Here is a 15,617-nt window from a genome sequence, read left to right as displayed (position 1 = left end):
CTTACGGTACATTATTTTATCAATTTTATAAAATACTTACAATCCAATTAACTATTTTAATATCTTTAATATTTTCAAATTAAACGATGCATAGTAATTCCGATTTTTGATTAGATATGATTTTAATTTCAAATAACTTACATATACATCCTACAAAATTACGAACTATATTAGTTGGTTCGATTCAACGATTTATGTAAAAGAGAAGCATGGCAAACCTGTTGTTATAGAAAATAAAACAACGTTTTTTTTTTTCTAAAGTATGAGAAACATCGCGACGAACAGAAGAGGATTTACATTCATAAAAATTCATTTTATAAGAAAATTGTCATGCGATTCTAGTCTTCCTTTCTTAAAGTGGTACCTCGTGCTCGTGAATGAAGTAGCGTAAAAAGCACCGGGTGCATCGAACCATGCAACTACCGCATCATCGTCGTCGTTGTCGTTGTTGTCGTTGTTGTTGTTGTCGTCATCATCGTCATCGTCGCATAGCGAAACGCGATAAGCACTTCGTCGAAGTAATCTTTCGCTTAATGACACCACTATCCGGAGACGGAAAAGTCATTTATAAAATGCTTTTACCTTTTTTCTCCTTCGAGCGAATCGATTTGGAAAGTACAATTATCAGAAAAATATCGAAACAACATTTATCAAAGTTGTATAAATTTTCTACAACTTTCTAATTGGAAAGTATATTCAATTTTTGATATAATATTAGAAACATTAATAAGATATTAATAAGATATTAATAAGTATAATTTCTTAAGTGTAATTATCTCTTCTTTTTGAAATAAGATATTGACGACAAATGAAAGTAATGTTTGCGTCATATTTACGGGTGACGCTATACCAATATAAGATTTGAATTTCAAATTATTTATATACGAGAAGAAATAAGTATATTTAGTTTCTTATAAATTTATTTCATTTCATTTCATTTCATTTTATATAGCATTTTTTTTATAAATTCTATTATAATATATATATATATCAAACTAAAGCTTCTCAAATCTTAAGAAAAATTTATTTTGTTCGTATTAACGGTATAGTTATTTAATATAATAATGTTAGAATGCATTCGTATCAGTATGTCTAAAAAAATAATAGTATCGATAAGTTCTCAGCTTCATTATCCTTTGGCATTTAAAATATATGAGCTTTTATATTTCCATTAATCAGAATAATTGCATTACCTGCATAAAAATCCTATTTTGTTATATATGAATGTAAATATTTCAAACTTCATAGGCAATTAATGCATATATGTATGCCAATTTTTTCTATAATTTTATATAATATAAAAAATAACGATGAGGAATTTATCTGCACACCTTAAATATGTAAGGCACGTAAATAATTGAGGAAAATGCATTAACGATAATAAGATGCAATATTTTAAGAATATAATGTTTTCTCTATCCATTCTTCCATTGTAAATGTTGCTGAATTAGTTTGATCCGGATCTCTTTCCCTGAACATATCTGTGAAAAAGCAAAAAAAAAACATCAGATTTTATTATATTTTATTTCTTTACATTATTTAACGTCTCACATTTAAAAACATTAATAATTACCGATCATTGTTTTCAATCGTACGGCACACATTATGTAATCATCAAACATTATTTTACCGTCTGAAGTTCCATATCGATGTACCAAAATATTTAAAATATGATGATTTAGTCTATATCCTGCACTATTCAAAGCTTGACGCAATTCAAACGCATTCAAATGTCCAGATTCATCCTTATCGTACAATTTAAAAACAGCCTAAACGGATAAAATAACAAACATGTTTTAAAAAAATACAGCGAATGAAGGGATAGAATATTTTTTTGAATTAAAGAGATAAATTTACCCTCCATTTCCTAATATCATTCCATAAGGTTCTAAATTCTTCAAATCCAAGCTTTCCCGAATGATCTACATCTAACATAGCTACCATACTTCGACATACGTCTTTAGAAAATCCTCTATCTTGTGTATCTGTAAATATAATTTCATCTTAGAAAAAAGTTAAACAACTTTATAATAAAAAGAGGTAATATAAAAAGAATAAAATTATTAATATTATGAAGAACAAAAAAAAACGTTAATTGCACGAATGATGATGCGACTATACAATAGGCATTTATACAAACTGCTTTCTAATGTAAATATATTTAAGCAATTTGTTAATTACGCGCGCAGCATGTACTGCATGTATGTTGAATAATTATTGTCATGCATTTTTTTTATTTTTTTCTTTGTTATCGTAGCGTCGTAACCATATACATTTTATTTTTGGGTATCTTATAATAATTAATTCTTTCTTCTCAATATGTGGATTTCAATTCTTCATAGAATTGACAATATTATACCATGTGTTGTGTTTTATGTGTTACACAACAATTTTATTTTATCAATAGTTATCCCCTTACCTACAGATTTATTGTATTGTTCATTATTACAAACAATGCCGCACAGCAGTGAGATGACAGTGTCGATAAAAGAATCATTTCCTTGTACTGATTCTGGTTCATGTGCCTCGCTACGACGCGTCGACTGTGGTAACTCTACCCGTAACATACAGCTATATGTTAACAATAATGTTTGCATATATACACTTGGGTCATAGAGGAATATTCATTAGGTGAAACAAATTATTTGTAATAGTACAATAATTATGACAATGGCTTAAATTACAAAATAATAAACATTAATTTTATGATTTATTTTATATTAAAATATTACTCGTATTACAAAATAAATCATCAAATAAATTAATAATTTAATTTCATTGTCATAATTAATGATGCAATTGTATTACAGATACCCACATTGTTGTTGTTGTTGTTTTAATCACTTTTATGCTGTTAAACTTGGTTCAATAAGAAATAAGATTTTAGTTGGACAATTTTGTAAAAATTCAAATGTATTATCACATATTGAACGATAAGGTGCATTTTTGAAATGTAATAATAAATTAATATCATTTGTAAAATTACGTTGCGAAATTAAAAATAATAACAAGCTTGAATTTTGTTTGTTTGTAGTGACCCAATTGTATTTATGTGTCGCAGATATGATTAACATGAAAACAATTCAAAAAAACACAGCCGTGCACATTAAAGAAAACAAATTCATGTTGTATAATACATGTATTCTTAGTGCAATTAATTTTATTTAAAAGAAATAATAGAACTTATTAAGTATCGTGAGTCAAGAGGGAAAACAACACTAGAAAATAAAAGCATTTAATGAAATCATCAATGATCTTATTGTTTGTTATATAAGAAAACTGTGTGGAAAAACGAATGGCAATAAGTATAGCTAGATATGAATATTATTAGGTTCATTAATTACACAAGTCATCAAAAGATGTTAAATACCCAAGCACACAAGTTACAGTGGGGGAAGCAGTGAAATAACAAGCACGTAAAAAATACAATACGATGAAACGAAACTTGATATAAATATTTCAAGGATTTATATATTCACAATTGAATTTTTTTCTCCAGAAAAAAAAAAAAAAAAAATAATTATTATTAATATTACTTTAGATTTATTTGTTCTCTTATTTAAAAGATCTAATGATCATAAAGATAATCTTTCTATTGATTTACCTTTCCTCATTGCAAAATCCAAGATCTCTTTAAGTTCCATCCAATCCACTTCCATATCATCGCCAGCGAGTTTTTTAAAGAATTCTCGTACTTTTTCGACATTCCGATCAGGTTCAGGTTCATCACGGATCTATTATGTATCAAAATAGAATTTTATCAAATATATTCTATTACATTAGATGATTGATAATAGCACATGACTAAATTAAAAATAAAATCTATACGTGTTAAAATATTTTGTTAATCCAAGGTTAATAATATTAATTTAATGGTAATTTTATTTAGTGTCAGGCAATACTACAATTTGCGTGCGTTTCACTTACTTTTTCATCATCCCCATCCGTATTAGTGCCTTTAGGATTAATCACCTAAAAGCCAAGCAACGTGATCATGCATGTTCGATTTCACGAACGTTCCTCGTGACTCAGATATAACGTTATATATAATTGAAATCTTTTTTTTTTAAACGAGACATGAGTCATTAAGGATACCCAATAGTCATGGATAAAATTTTTAGTAGATGATCATTTTAAAAAAGAGAAGAGTCTAGACAAATATTATGTGCATATGTATATACTTTTTTAAAATTAAATTTGTTAATTAGAATATGTTAAGTTGAATGCAAAAACAAAAAAAAAAAACAAAAAAGGTAATATATATTATATTAAGTCTATAAGATTAATCTTTAAAAGCATAATTTGAAAATGTGCTTTGTGTAAGCAAAATAATTATCCTTAAGTAATGCATATTTAATATACAACATATAAATTCACACACATTAAATCATATAATATTTAATAACAAACTTTCGTATTCTTACCCTATCATCAACTTCTCCAATTCCAACTTCCTCATCATTTTCCCTTAAAAGAAAAAAAAAATATTCTTAAGTATATTATGTTACATAGATATTCGAAGCAATCTGAATATCAATACTTACTCCATATAATTTTTGTTTTCTGAGAATATCCTTAGTAAAAATTCACCTTCTTCGTTAGGATCGAAAGTACTCGGAACAATACAATAGACACCCGGTGGTAATTTGAATCGGCAGGTAACTTCGCGTAAATTAATGAAAGCTGGTGATCGTGCTACGGATGCATTATACTTGAAGAAATTGATATCCAATGGTTTTGGTAATCTATCGGGTTGTTCTAACTGTTAAAAAAAGGTTGCTCATCAAAAATTGTAACACGAATTGACGATATAAATTAAAATACAAAAATCCAACACATTTACACACATAGTATATAGCAAATCCAATAGTAAGACAATCCGCACCCATTCTTCGTTGGGCTCGTCTATTTTTTTGCATCAATGCAACAATAACAGTACATTTGTCATCGTCATCATCAGGATGTTCCAATGTTATTCGATATTGAGGATTATGATAAAACGTTTCTAAAAATATATAAAAAAATATCGATAGGATAAGTTTATTCATGACTTCATGAATTATTTTTAAATGTTTACCTAAAAAGTTTCTGCAACCACCAGCTGTAACTCCGCGTACCCATTCCCCTTCAAAAACGCTCATTTCCCATCGTTTTTTTCCAGCATTAATATCATTTTCAGTTAATGAATCTGGATTCAAGTTACATATCTCAAGTTGCGTGAAGTAAGTTTTAAAATCTTGAAGGGAAATCCAAAATTCGCCATCTACGTCGAAAGTTAATCCTAATTCTCTCTTCTCATCGTCAGAAATAAATCTCCATTCCGGTGACCTATCAGTTAATATAGTTTTAAATTAATAAAAAAGAAAAAAGAGAAAAATATAATCTATGGTAATATACAAACAATACGTAAATAACGGAAATATTAATTCATAGAACACATCTACATGATAGAAAAGTTAATTGATTCTTCAAATTAGCGATTTAAAACTATTTTTGTAATGACTAATACAATAATTAATTACTTATCGCTCCAAGGACCGTTCCATTCCGCTTCATTACCCCATGGATTTCGTAATCTGAGTAATGGTATTCTGCCATATTGATTTGGTGTTTGAATTTCTACATACTTGACACGCGTAATACTGTAAGCATGGCCTCTTATTAGTCCTTGAGGGGTTTCTGCTTCCAATACATTTGGATCGGGCTAAATTAAGAAAACATTTTACGAGCGCATAAATACTCGATTACTTTTGATCATTCGAAATGTCGAAGGTAAACGTTGTGTAAACGTTGTGTGTTCATACCTCTATGGAACAACCCATAAGTGAATTTCTTTCAAATGCCTTTAAAAGAACGTTGAATAAATTTGGCGGAGCTTCGTCCATTTGATACATCTCGGTAACCCCTCCTGTAAAATCTTCCATAGCTTCGCATGTCGTACCCCCTTTCAAAGCTTCGTAAGAACCATGAAGTTTAGCATATGCTTTTTCTAAAAGAGCACTCCAAAATTCATTGCTTTCAGCGGAATGCATGTATATCAGTTCACCGTTATATGTAGGTAAACGATCATCAATAACAACGTCCACCCATCTACCATATTGCCAAAACCTACACCACAGATATATATGTTTGTTAGTACAACAAAGTATTCGATTATTAAACAAAAAAGACAAATTCTAAGTTATTAACAATCAAATCTAATACATTTGATTGTCCCATAAATTCCTTCCTTTCGTTTTATGCGAAATACAACCTAATATTATGGAATTAATTTGTCATAAATTCAATAGGATTGTTAAATCGAATAAAACAAGTAATGCATTAACCTGAAGTGAAAAATTCCAGCATAATTTTCCTCAAAGCTTTGATCTTCCGGTACAACTTGAAAGAACAAATTCGAATCCATGGTAAGATTTGCAACAGCTGCGAGTAACCAACAATCACCTAACTCTCCTTGTTGAACATCGAATCTTGAAAAACCTTCGACGAAGAGTTGTGGATTGTCCGCGATTTCCTACAAATTTTTCACAGGTAATTCGAATTTTTCTTTTTTTCTTTTTTTTTCAATTCTTACCATAGGTCTCCTCCATTCTATGTATCTATCCGGTCTTTTGGAAAAGTACAGAGACGAATCGGCAGCAAGAAATTCTGGATCCTCAAAAAGTTGTCCGTTTTGAAGACATTCTAATCTCAACGCATTAAAATCTTGAATCTCACCGCGTATTCTGATACCTGAACCTTTTTCTCCAAGCTAGGATAAAAAGGAACAATAATCGATATTTTATTTATCAGTTGTATTAACAATATTACGAATAATAATCTAATTGTAAGTATGGAAATCTAAAAATCTTCAATTTATTATTCTTTCCATTAAATTCAATTGAAATTATTAATACTTATTTTTTGTGTTATACGTAATAATAGAAGAACCATTAAAAAAACAAAAAAAAAAAAAAATCAAATGTTACTTAAAAGTCATTTTAAATAAATTAATGATTCTAATCGATCGTACACGACCGAAAATCTTACGTTGTAACATTTTTTTCCAATAAAATTCGTCATACTTTTAACGCCTTCGTTATTATAATGAATTAAATTAGTTTTAGGCGAATTTATCATCTTTGAAGAATTCAATGGTGGTATAACGATTTGATTACGAAAAAAATTGTTCTTTTGTTGTTGGCATGGGAATTTAAATTTCGAATAAGTGTCCGGTTTAGTTCGCGAGATGTTAATCAACATTTTGGAAGATTGCAACGAATTCCTATTTTTTTTAACATTCTCCTCTAATACTGGAGAAAGTTTTAACAAAGCAACACCTTCCTCCAGGTATGTCGAATAACGATAATTTGCGTATGAAGGTGGTAACGTTCGTCTTCTATTAACTTCGAACATTTTTTCTTTTTCTTGCCTTTACTCTTTTAATTAATTAATTAATTTCTCTTGCAATAATTAAGCACACAACCGTTCGCGAACGCGTACAAATACGTAGTATTATATTATAGAAATAATTATACGGGGAAATAGCTTATCATATGTAAGAATCACAACATGATATCAATTAGCCGGATAAAAATTAACCACTTTAGAAATAGTATCGTTAAGTTAAAACAAACCGCAAGATAAATTCGTATTAAACTTCCTGTTTATTTATTTTTATAGAGATTATATGTCATGCATTGTAGTAAAATAAATTGAAGATTACAGTTTTAAAAAATTTTATTAATTTAGTTACCTTATTATGTTATGTCAAACTCTTTTTTTTTTTTCTTACCAATTACTATATGTGATATTATTTAATTTTACTATAATAAATAAACGAAATTATATATATATACAATTTTCAATTAATGTTATTTTAACAATTATGTTTTCAATAATTGTAGATATTGTAATTCAAAAATGAATAGTCTATTAATTATTATGTTAACAACAATTTAATTAAAAATGACGAGATGGTACTTTAAAGACAATGTAAGTCAATTTAAATACCATATATATCATTCGTTTCTTTTATATTGAAGAATATATTTGAGATTCCTATTCTTTAATAATCAAATAAAGTGCAAATTTGTACTTCATGCATTTAGTGTTATTACATAACAAATTTATGTTTTTGAAAAGTTAACTACTCACTTAAAAAGGTTAATTGATATTGTACATCGTGCATCATGAGCATTAATCATTTTAAAGTTTGATCAAAAGCTTCACGAACAATTATACAATTGTCAACATTATATTAATAGTTCAGCCAATAATCCAAAAAAACAAAAAGTAAATAAAATTTATAAAGTAATATACATTATGAATAACGATCTATAGAAACTGGTAGATCAATAGTCACCTTTTAAAAAGAAATAAGAGACAAGTGCTTATTATTATTGTATTCAAAAATAATTAACAATACTGTCACGTTTAGTCAAACAAATGTTGCATTCAAATAGACCTACTTCAAATTATGTCTTATTATCATATTAAGTTGCAATTGCGCATCATTATATTAGCTAAAACTATTATTAATTTTCTACCATGCGATTCGACATATTGAAACAAATTAATTTAACATAATCGTCTACATCTTTAAGCTTTAAGAAAATAAATCAAAATAAGATAATACGAACTATTAATAAAAGATACGCAAGTCTATCGACATATTATAATGATTATTATTTTAAAATATTCGTCATGAAGTGAATGGCACTCGTAGAAAAAAAAAAAAAAAAAAAGAAAAAAAGAAACTAGAATCTCATTATATTATCACAGCAATCGTATAATCGTGAAACAAACGTCACACTAAAATGATTATTGTTTAATTCATTTTTTATGACACATACAGCATTCCAAAGACTGACATGCACGATTGACTCACGTAGTACCTCAACACACCTATGTTCTTTGTAAACCGTTATTAGCGGCAAATTTGATGAAATTTAAATGAAAAAAATGACAATTCTTTTGTGTGTTTTTAATTACGAACAATAGTTGCATTCAATACCCGTTTCCCTTTTTATATTTTTTCTCTCTCGATCTCTTTCTCTCTCTCTACTTATGATATCATACATGTAGAAAAATGCCTACCACTTTGATATTAAACAGGGACGGTAATATCCTCTTCACTTCGACGGCCGTTTTAACAAAAACGTCATCGAGCACGTTTCTGGTACCTCCATCAAAGTAATCCATTGTTGGTTAGTCTGCCGGCTTTTTTCTTTATTTTTTTTTTTGTTAATCACTTTATTTTTAATCTTAATACTTATTTTCGCGAAAACACGAGCAATTATTAGAACTTTTATACGATAGAATTAAACGCTTTAATGAGAATAAAACGTTGAACGTGTGTTTCGTTAAGATCACGCACGAATGATGATGATGATGATGATGATGTTAGGTACGATCAATTTAACCTTGCTTTCGGAATACGACACGAGTTGCATTGAAATAATATTAGAAGGCCGTATGGGAAACATTAAAGTTGTTAAAAATACTCGAACTCGAAAGTGAACCAGATGAACGAACGCGTTTCTATTTTTCTCAACTTCCTTTAACACGGTCTACGTATTTTTCTTCCGACATCAACGCACCAGACCTTGTTTTTCTATAGTCCTCGCCCATATTTCGTCACTCCCCGACGATGACGCTATTTCGATGCGCCGTAAAATACAACAAATCTTCATATAGATTTCTTATTTCAATAAACACCGTGTATTCTTTTTTACGTTGACGTACGCCTATGACGTTTCGATTGCACGCGACTTGACATTTACGATGATAAAAATGTCAAACAAACCCTTATCACGAATTTTCCCTATTGTGTCTATGCATTATTATACTTAGGAATGTGTGTTTATTCCATAAGGCCGCGTGGCACCTTACCGGCTTAGCTAGGAACGTAACATGATTAATAAGTACCTCGTCTTTTTCGAATTACTTTATTTTCTTCTATTTAATATTTTATTTTTTTTTTATTAATGCAATTTAAAGAATTCTTTTTTATTTTCTTTAAAAAAAAAAAAATATATTATCGTTTCTTCGTAACGCGTTAGTAAGAAAATTATCGATGATGTGAAATAAAATAACGCGATATTAGAATTTCATTTGTAAAATCAAGGGCCCGAAAACGAGTCGATCGATACCTGGCATTCGTATTCGGTTAAATTCGACTAACTTCGACTTATTTCGCCGTATTCGATTCGATTTAATTCGAGAGAGAAAGAAAGCTTCGAGTATCGATATCAATGTTTTCGCGCGAAATATTTGAAATACATTGAATGGCCTTGCAATGGAATCATTTTTTTAATCGTTATATTATGTATGAATTTAGATAGTTATAGGCAAATAAATCTTGAATAACGTAATAAAATTCAATTGCAAATTATAATTGACATTCATCACTTCGAATCAATTCGAATAAATGTAACGACAATTTCGATTTATTTCGAATTGTTCAATTAAAATATATAATATATAAAATTATAAGAATTTATATATTATATAAGTATACCTGAATGACTATTATAAATATCATAATAGTTTCAACAAATTTCTGATTTCTAATAAATATTGAATTGATTCGACAAACCTGTGACAATTTAATGACAATTTTTGCAAGAGAAAAAAATATTTAAATACCCTTCCCCCAAATCACGTGCTTTCTATACTCACTTCAATTTCTTTTGTTTGTTTTCGCACGAATATTTGTTCCGTTACTTCCGGTCTCCATCCGTAATTGAGAGAATTTTTTTCATAATTATTATACATGACTTTTAGATTTTATCTTATCACACCCTTGAATTATAATAATCGATAAAGGATCTTCCACACTTGGACAATGAGACTCGTGTCACGTTTTCTTCGCGAGCTCTTCTCAAATTTCGGAAAGAAGATTTTCCGAGTTGCTTGTCGGTTTTTCCGTTGTTTATTGATACGTTGCACAATAACAAATGTGTTACGTTTACGAAGTTCTCTCTCTCTCTCTCTCTCTCACTCTTAATTCTGACAATTTCAATGCCAATGTGACAGAATGCGCCACCTAGTGATTTTTATCTCAAATGATACTGGAGTAAGGTCGACACAATTCTTTTTTTTTTTTTTTTTTTTATAAGCACTAACGTAGTATAAACCAGATGCACATCACACACGTACAGAAAAATATTTCATTAATGTTTCAAAATTTATAGTAGATATATATATATCTCGCTGTAATTTTTTTTTATTATAATTGAGACGATTTTCTAAAAGTTCGTACGTACGGTAAGTAAAACCTCAGTGCACTCGTTTCGATAATCCTTTTCCTCGAAGGATAAACGTATTAACTTCACTTATCGTTAAAAACGTTAATAATATATCTTTTATCTATCTTTTGAATCATTCTAAAATGACTCAACTAACGAACTCAGGTGTGCTCGACTTTTTCTTCTTATCGCTTCCACAATTTTTTTTTACAGTTTTATTCAAAGCAATATAATCAACGTTTATGCGATTCTTTATATATCTAATGTTTTTTCACCTTTCGAAAATTGCACAGAACAGTTGTTTTTGTTACGACAATTAAGACTATTTTTAGATGATAGTAAAGTAAGGAAAATTCAATGTACTCGTCTGTTATTTTTCCTCTTCTCAGAATAATAATCTAATTAACTTCGTTTATCGTTAAAAATGTTAATGTATTCCTTTTCTATATTCTCGTACGTTTTGAATCATTCTTATAAATGACTCGACACTAACTTACTCAGGTGAGTTCTTCTTATCGCTTGCACAATCCTTTTATAGCGTTTTCCAAAGTACTATCAACATTTATGGGTGTTCCTTATATTACGTATTTTTTTTTTCATTTTCTTTATAAAACGAATTATCACCAATCATTTTCAATGTCGTTCTCCTACCATTCGAAACTTTCACTCAATACCAATAGGCACTTGTTTTATACACGTGAATATGTATCCCGAAATTGAGGTCTCGGTCTCGATAGGTTCGTTCTCGCTCAAAAACCGGCGGTTCAATGGTCCCCCACGTGATAAATATACTCGTAGGCGTTGTCAAAAAATAAAAAAAAAAAAAAAAAAAATAAAAAATAACTGTATACGTTCCTCCTCTCTGCTATTCGACTTCGTTAAAGTTGAAACTACCAAGAAAGAAAGAGACAGAAAGAGAGAGAAAGAGAGAGAGAGAGAGAATCTTCTCTGAAAGTTTGCTGCGTAAAGATACTATTTCGGGAGCATGAAAGAAAGCTTAAATATATATTTTTATATAGGGTGTCGAGTTATTACTGGTTGATGTATATAACGAAAATATGTATCACACAAAAAAAAAAGAAAAAAAAAGAAAAAAAATAAGAAAGAAATACTTTCAAAAACAATTTATTCGTTGAAAAGAATTTGAATAAAGGATTGTCGGAGGAACACCGTAGATATTAGAACCGTATGAACGACTATGATACTTCCTCGTCTATTCGAATCTTTTAAAGGTTTTGGTAAAACAAGATTTCTACGTATTAGACGAAATCAATTTGTTATTATTCCAGGAAAAATCATAGACACTTTTATTTCAAACGAATTCGCAAAATAGATGAGTATTTTTTTATTAGACTCTAAGAAGAATATTATTTAGAAAGCGTTAAATTGATGCTTTAAATTGGGATAATCCCAATGATCGAATTATTTAGTCAGAATTTGATATGTCAAAGAAGGATTTCCCCGATTACGTAGTATTATTTATGTTATGTAGTTTACAGTTAATCTAAGAGAAAACATCTTGTCTCTGCTGTTAGTTTTTGGCAAGAGATACTACTAATGCTAAAATTGTTTTAACTTCGTAATGTTTTTCTAACAATGATCTTCATTATATCACGTTTTCTTAAACCGAATGGCAATTAAATCGTAGTTTATAATAAGAATTTAACGGTTTGTCCATCGTGATTTATTTTTAACTCGTCGAAAATTGACAAGGAAAGATCATCGATAATCCTAAATTATGTTTTAAAATAGGTTTTCGTAGGAATAAATGTAAGGAAATAATGCGAGAGAAAAGAGAAATAAAATAAAAAAAAAAAAAAAAAAACAAAAAAGGAAAGAATGATCACTATGAAAGATAACGAAATTTCTAATGAACACACACAAATATATATATATATATATACATGTAAGTGTATGTATTATATAATGTATATAATTTATGTACGCATTTAGGTATACATACGTATATATGCATGCATACATATATGGTTACTTGGTTTAATATGAGACACCTGATTCGAAAAACTTGCCAAACATAGAGATGTACTTTTCTTTCAATGAAACATGCGTTGAAATATCACAAACTTAATACATTTTTTTTGTTTTATATTAATAATTTAACTCCGTAAAGTTTTAATTGTTTCGAAGTAATGGTAAAAAATATGTAAGAAATTAAAAAAAAAAAAAAAATGATTAAAAAATACAATTATTTAATATGAAAATTTTTTTAGGAAAATATGTAGAGAAATATATCTCAAAGGAATTTATTTTAACCATGAGATTTTTCGCCCTACTTTGTATATATAAATGCATAAATTTATAAGAAAAAACACAATAAAGATAGCAAAAGTGTATTATTCGCAAAGGAATGAAGACAATTTGTTTTTAGTGAAAACAGCTTAATTCTACCCAGCCATTTTCTTCGGTGAGTTCGATACTAGGAAAAATCGATGATGGCGGACCTTGAAAGTAACATTGGCAGGATGATAAACGTCTCCAGAACCGGAAAGTCCTCCTCTAAGTAATCTCGAACGAAGGCCGTATCTTCCGATAGTCGACCAGACATCTTTAGGTGTTTCCTGTAGTTTAGTGTTTCTACAAAGATTCAGGTGTTTGTTGCCCATACACATAGATCAAAGCTTAATTCTTGGATATAATTTAATTGTAATTCGATTTGTCTTCGTCACTTTATGATGTCTATCGGAGTATCAAGCTTACCCCTTTATAAATTTATATGTCTTTGCATTATCGCTATCGTCACCGATGGTCTTGACGTAATAATATGAATAATTCACCATGACCTTGATTATTGGAAATATTTAATTGGACACGAGAAGAAACGTACAAACTCGAAAATACTCGACATACGCGTATCGCAGTTGAAGCAAAACTGTACCACGAATTTATTGTCGTCTGAGTTCGTCCGCTATTCGGTTTAGCTATAATGCTCGAACTTGTATGCGTATATTCATAGGCTTATATATATAGTTACCGCCCCATTGCTAAGCGTCAGAGTACCAGCTACCAGAGGAAAGCAAAAAAACCAAGATTAAATGGAAGAAATAAGAAGCTTCCTCAATAGGCGTAATCATATGTTAACGCAAGAAAAGACTTTCAACTTGTTCGATCGATCGTTCTTTTATCAAACTTTTCTGAAACGCGTAACATTATGATCGTTAATAAAAAATGAAAGTCCATTCGGATAATTTATATCGGATAAAGTTACTTTAACCGAATGTTAAACAAGTTATCACACAAAAGATCGTTCATTATATGCTAGTTGTCACGATATGATGTTAAATCAATTACGATGAGAAAAAACAATTTGTTGATGATCTTACGATTAGTCGAAAAATTCTCGAGTAGTTGTATTTTTCTTCGAGGGGATTATATTTATTTTCTTCTTGGCAAGAGAAGAAGCTTCGTATGCGAAGATTCGAGATATAATAATTAAGATTATGTTAGATCTTAACAAAGATATTATTAACCGACCCGTCCAAAAGTAATTACCGTAGAACTAACAAAAATGGAAAGTGGGAGAAATAAATAAAATATGAAAAGTTAAAATGGGAGATAAAATAAAAAATATAGAATAATATAAAAAGAAAAAAAAAAAAAAAAAAAGAATGTGAAATAAATTTATTATCCCTTGCACGAGCCTAACATTTGGAGGACTTTAATATAATTGTATTCGTGATAAAAGAAGAAGAAACAAAGGAAAAATCCTTGCAAATTAGTAAGATACACGAAAATGCGAAAAATGTTTATGAAAATATGTCGAAAATGTTCATTTTAATACTCCATGGAATTTTATAATAACACAATATTTTTCTTACACTCACATACACGTATCAGATTTAATTACCTTGACATATTTGCGAGGCCACCGCAGGAGTGAGAGAAAAAGAGAGGAAGAGAGAGAGAGAGAGAGAGAGAGAAAAAGGCTTTTGCATGCGTGCGTGCGTGCGCATAATACACATATACACACGCTTCGATAAAAATGTTGAAGGAAAAAATTTTGTTCTCTATGATACACATACGCACGCACACGCATGCATACACGCAGCAAACACGTATAATAATAAAAAAACCTTTCCTTTTATTTTTTCTTTATTTTTTTGATAATATCTCATCGAAAGATATAATTTCAAGGTAAATATACTTAGAAATGATAGTAGAACGAAAAGGGATTAAAAGGGACCCATAGTATATAGAATATACCTCTCATCTCGTATAATAGGATAATAATAACAACGATATTAAAATTTCTGATGAAAAAGAAAGTTACGAAAAAAGCAAAGAAGAATGGCTTCGAAAAATTCAGTAGAGTTAGGTGGATTCGAGGAGAATAAGCATAATAGGAATATTATAGTCTTCTTACTACTT

The 15,617-nt window shown here is 29.2% G+C and overlaps 2 protein-coding genes across 10 annotated transcripts; both read right to left on the bottom strand.

Moving 5' to 3' along the window:
- Window positions 1-947: 947 nt before the first annotated feature.
- LOC106791612 (calpain-B) lies at window positions 948-10,972 on the bottom strand. Of its 9 annotated transcripts, none has more exons than XR_001382200.1 (16): window positions 7,030-7,420; window positions 6,575-6,751; window positions 6,327-6,514; window positions 5,805-6,108; window positions 5,523-5,704; window positions 5,078-5,328; window positions 4,848-5,005; window positions 4,545-4,762; window positions 4,425-4,467; window positions 3,928-3,972; window positions 3,605-3,734; window positions 2,420-2,554; window positions 1,858-1,985; window positions 1,574-1,769; window positions 1,194-1,481; window positions 948-1,092 (listed from the first exon to the last, which is right to left on the bottom strand). XR_001382200.1 is itself a non-coding variant. In XM_014757389.1 (15 exons), exons 1-15 carry the CDS (start codon window positions 10,756-10,758, stop codon window positions 1,396-1,398), a joined length of 2,337 nt encoding a protein of 778 aa, XP_014612875.1. In that variant the 5' UTR covers window positions 10,759-10,972; the 3' UTR covers window positions 1,230-1,395. The 9 variants fall into 9 exon arrangements, 7 of the variants coding, with proteins under 7 accessions (XP_014612870.1, XP_014612871.1, XP_014612875.1 ...); XR_001382201.1 differs by having other exon boundaries at window positions 993-1,193; window positions 1,332-1,481; window positions 7,030-7,421; XM_014757389.1 differs by lacking the exons at window positions 948-1,092; window positions 7,030-7,420 and adding an exon at window positions 10,663-10,972 and having other exon boundaries at window positions 1,230-1,481.
- Window positions 10,973-13,566: 2,594 nt separating this feature from the next.
- LOC106791606 lies at window positions 13,567-14,115 on the bottom strand. Its single transcript, XM_014757355.1, has 2 exons — window positions 13,950-14,115; window positions 13,567-13,826 (listed from the first exon to the last, which is right to left on the bottom strand). Exons 1-2 carry the CDS (start codon window positions 14,027-14,029, stop codon window positions 13,637-13,639), a joined length of 270 nt encoding a protein of 89 aa, XP_014612841.1. The 5' UTR covers window positions 14,030-14,115; the 3' UTR covers window positions 13,567-13,636.
- Window positions 14,116-15,617: the final 1,502 nt, after the last annotated feature.

Source organism: Polistes canadensis, unplaced genomic scaffold (assembly GCF_001313835.1).
Source record: "Polistes canadensis isolate GaletaPanama2010 unplaced genomic scaffold, ASM131383v1 scaffold_325, whole genome shotgun sequence".
NCBI classification, from domain to species: Eukaryota; Metazoa; Arthropoda; class Insecta; order Hymenoptera; family Vespidae; genus Polistes; species Polistes canadensis.
The sequence above is the reverse complement of the archived record's forward strand: the minus strand, read 5'-3'. Positions and strand labels throughout refer to the sequence as shown.

Excerpts from the sequence above, each read along its gene's own strand:
- LOC106791612 (XM_014757384.1), bottom strand. The coding sequence starts at position 7,395 with ATGTTCGAAGTTAATAGAAGACGAACGTTACCACCTTCATACGCAAAT. Across the intron at positions 6,515-6,574 it reads TAGAATGGAGGAGACCTATG|GAAATCGCGGACAATCCACA; the intron begins GTAAGAATTGAA and ends AAAAATTTGTAG. Across the intron at positions 2,555-3,604 it reads GGATTTTGCAATGAGGAAAG|AGTTACCACAGTCGACGCGT; the intron begins GTAAATCAATAG and ends TGTTACGGGTAG.
- LOC106791606 (XM_014757355.1), bottom strand. The coding sequence starts at position 14,029 with ATGGTGAATTATTCATATTATTACGTCAAGACCATCGGTGACGATAGC. Across the intron at positions 13,827-13,949 it reads ACATATAAATTTATAAAGGG|AAACACTAAACTACAGGAAA; the intron begins GTAAGCTTGATA and ends GAATCTTTGTAG.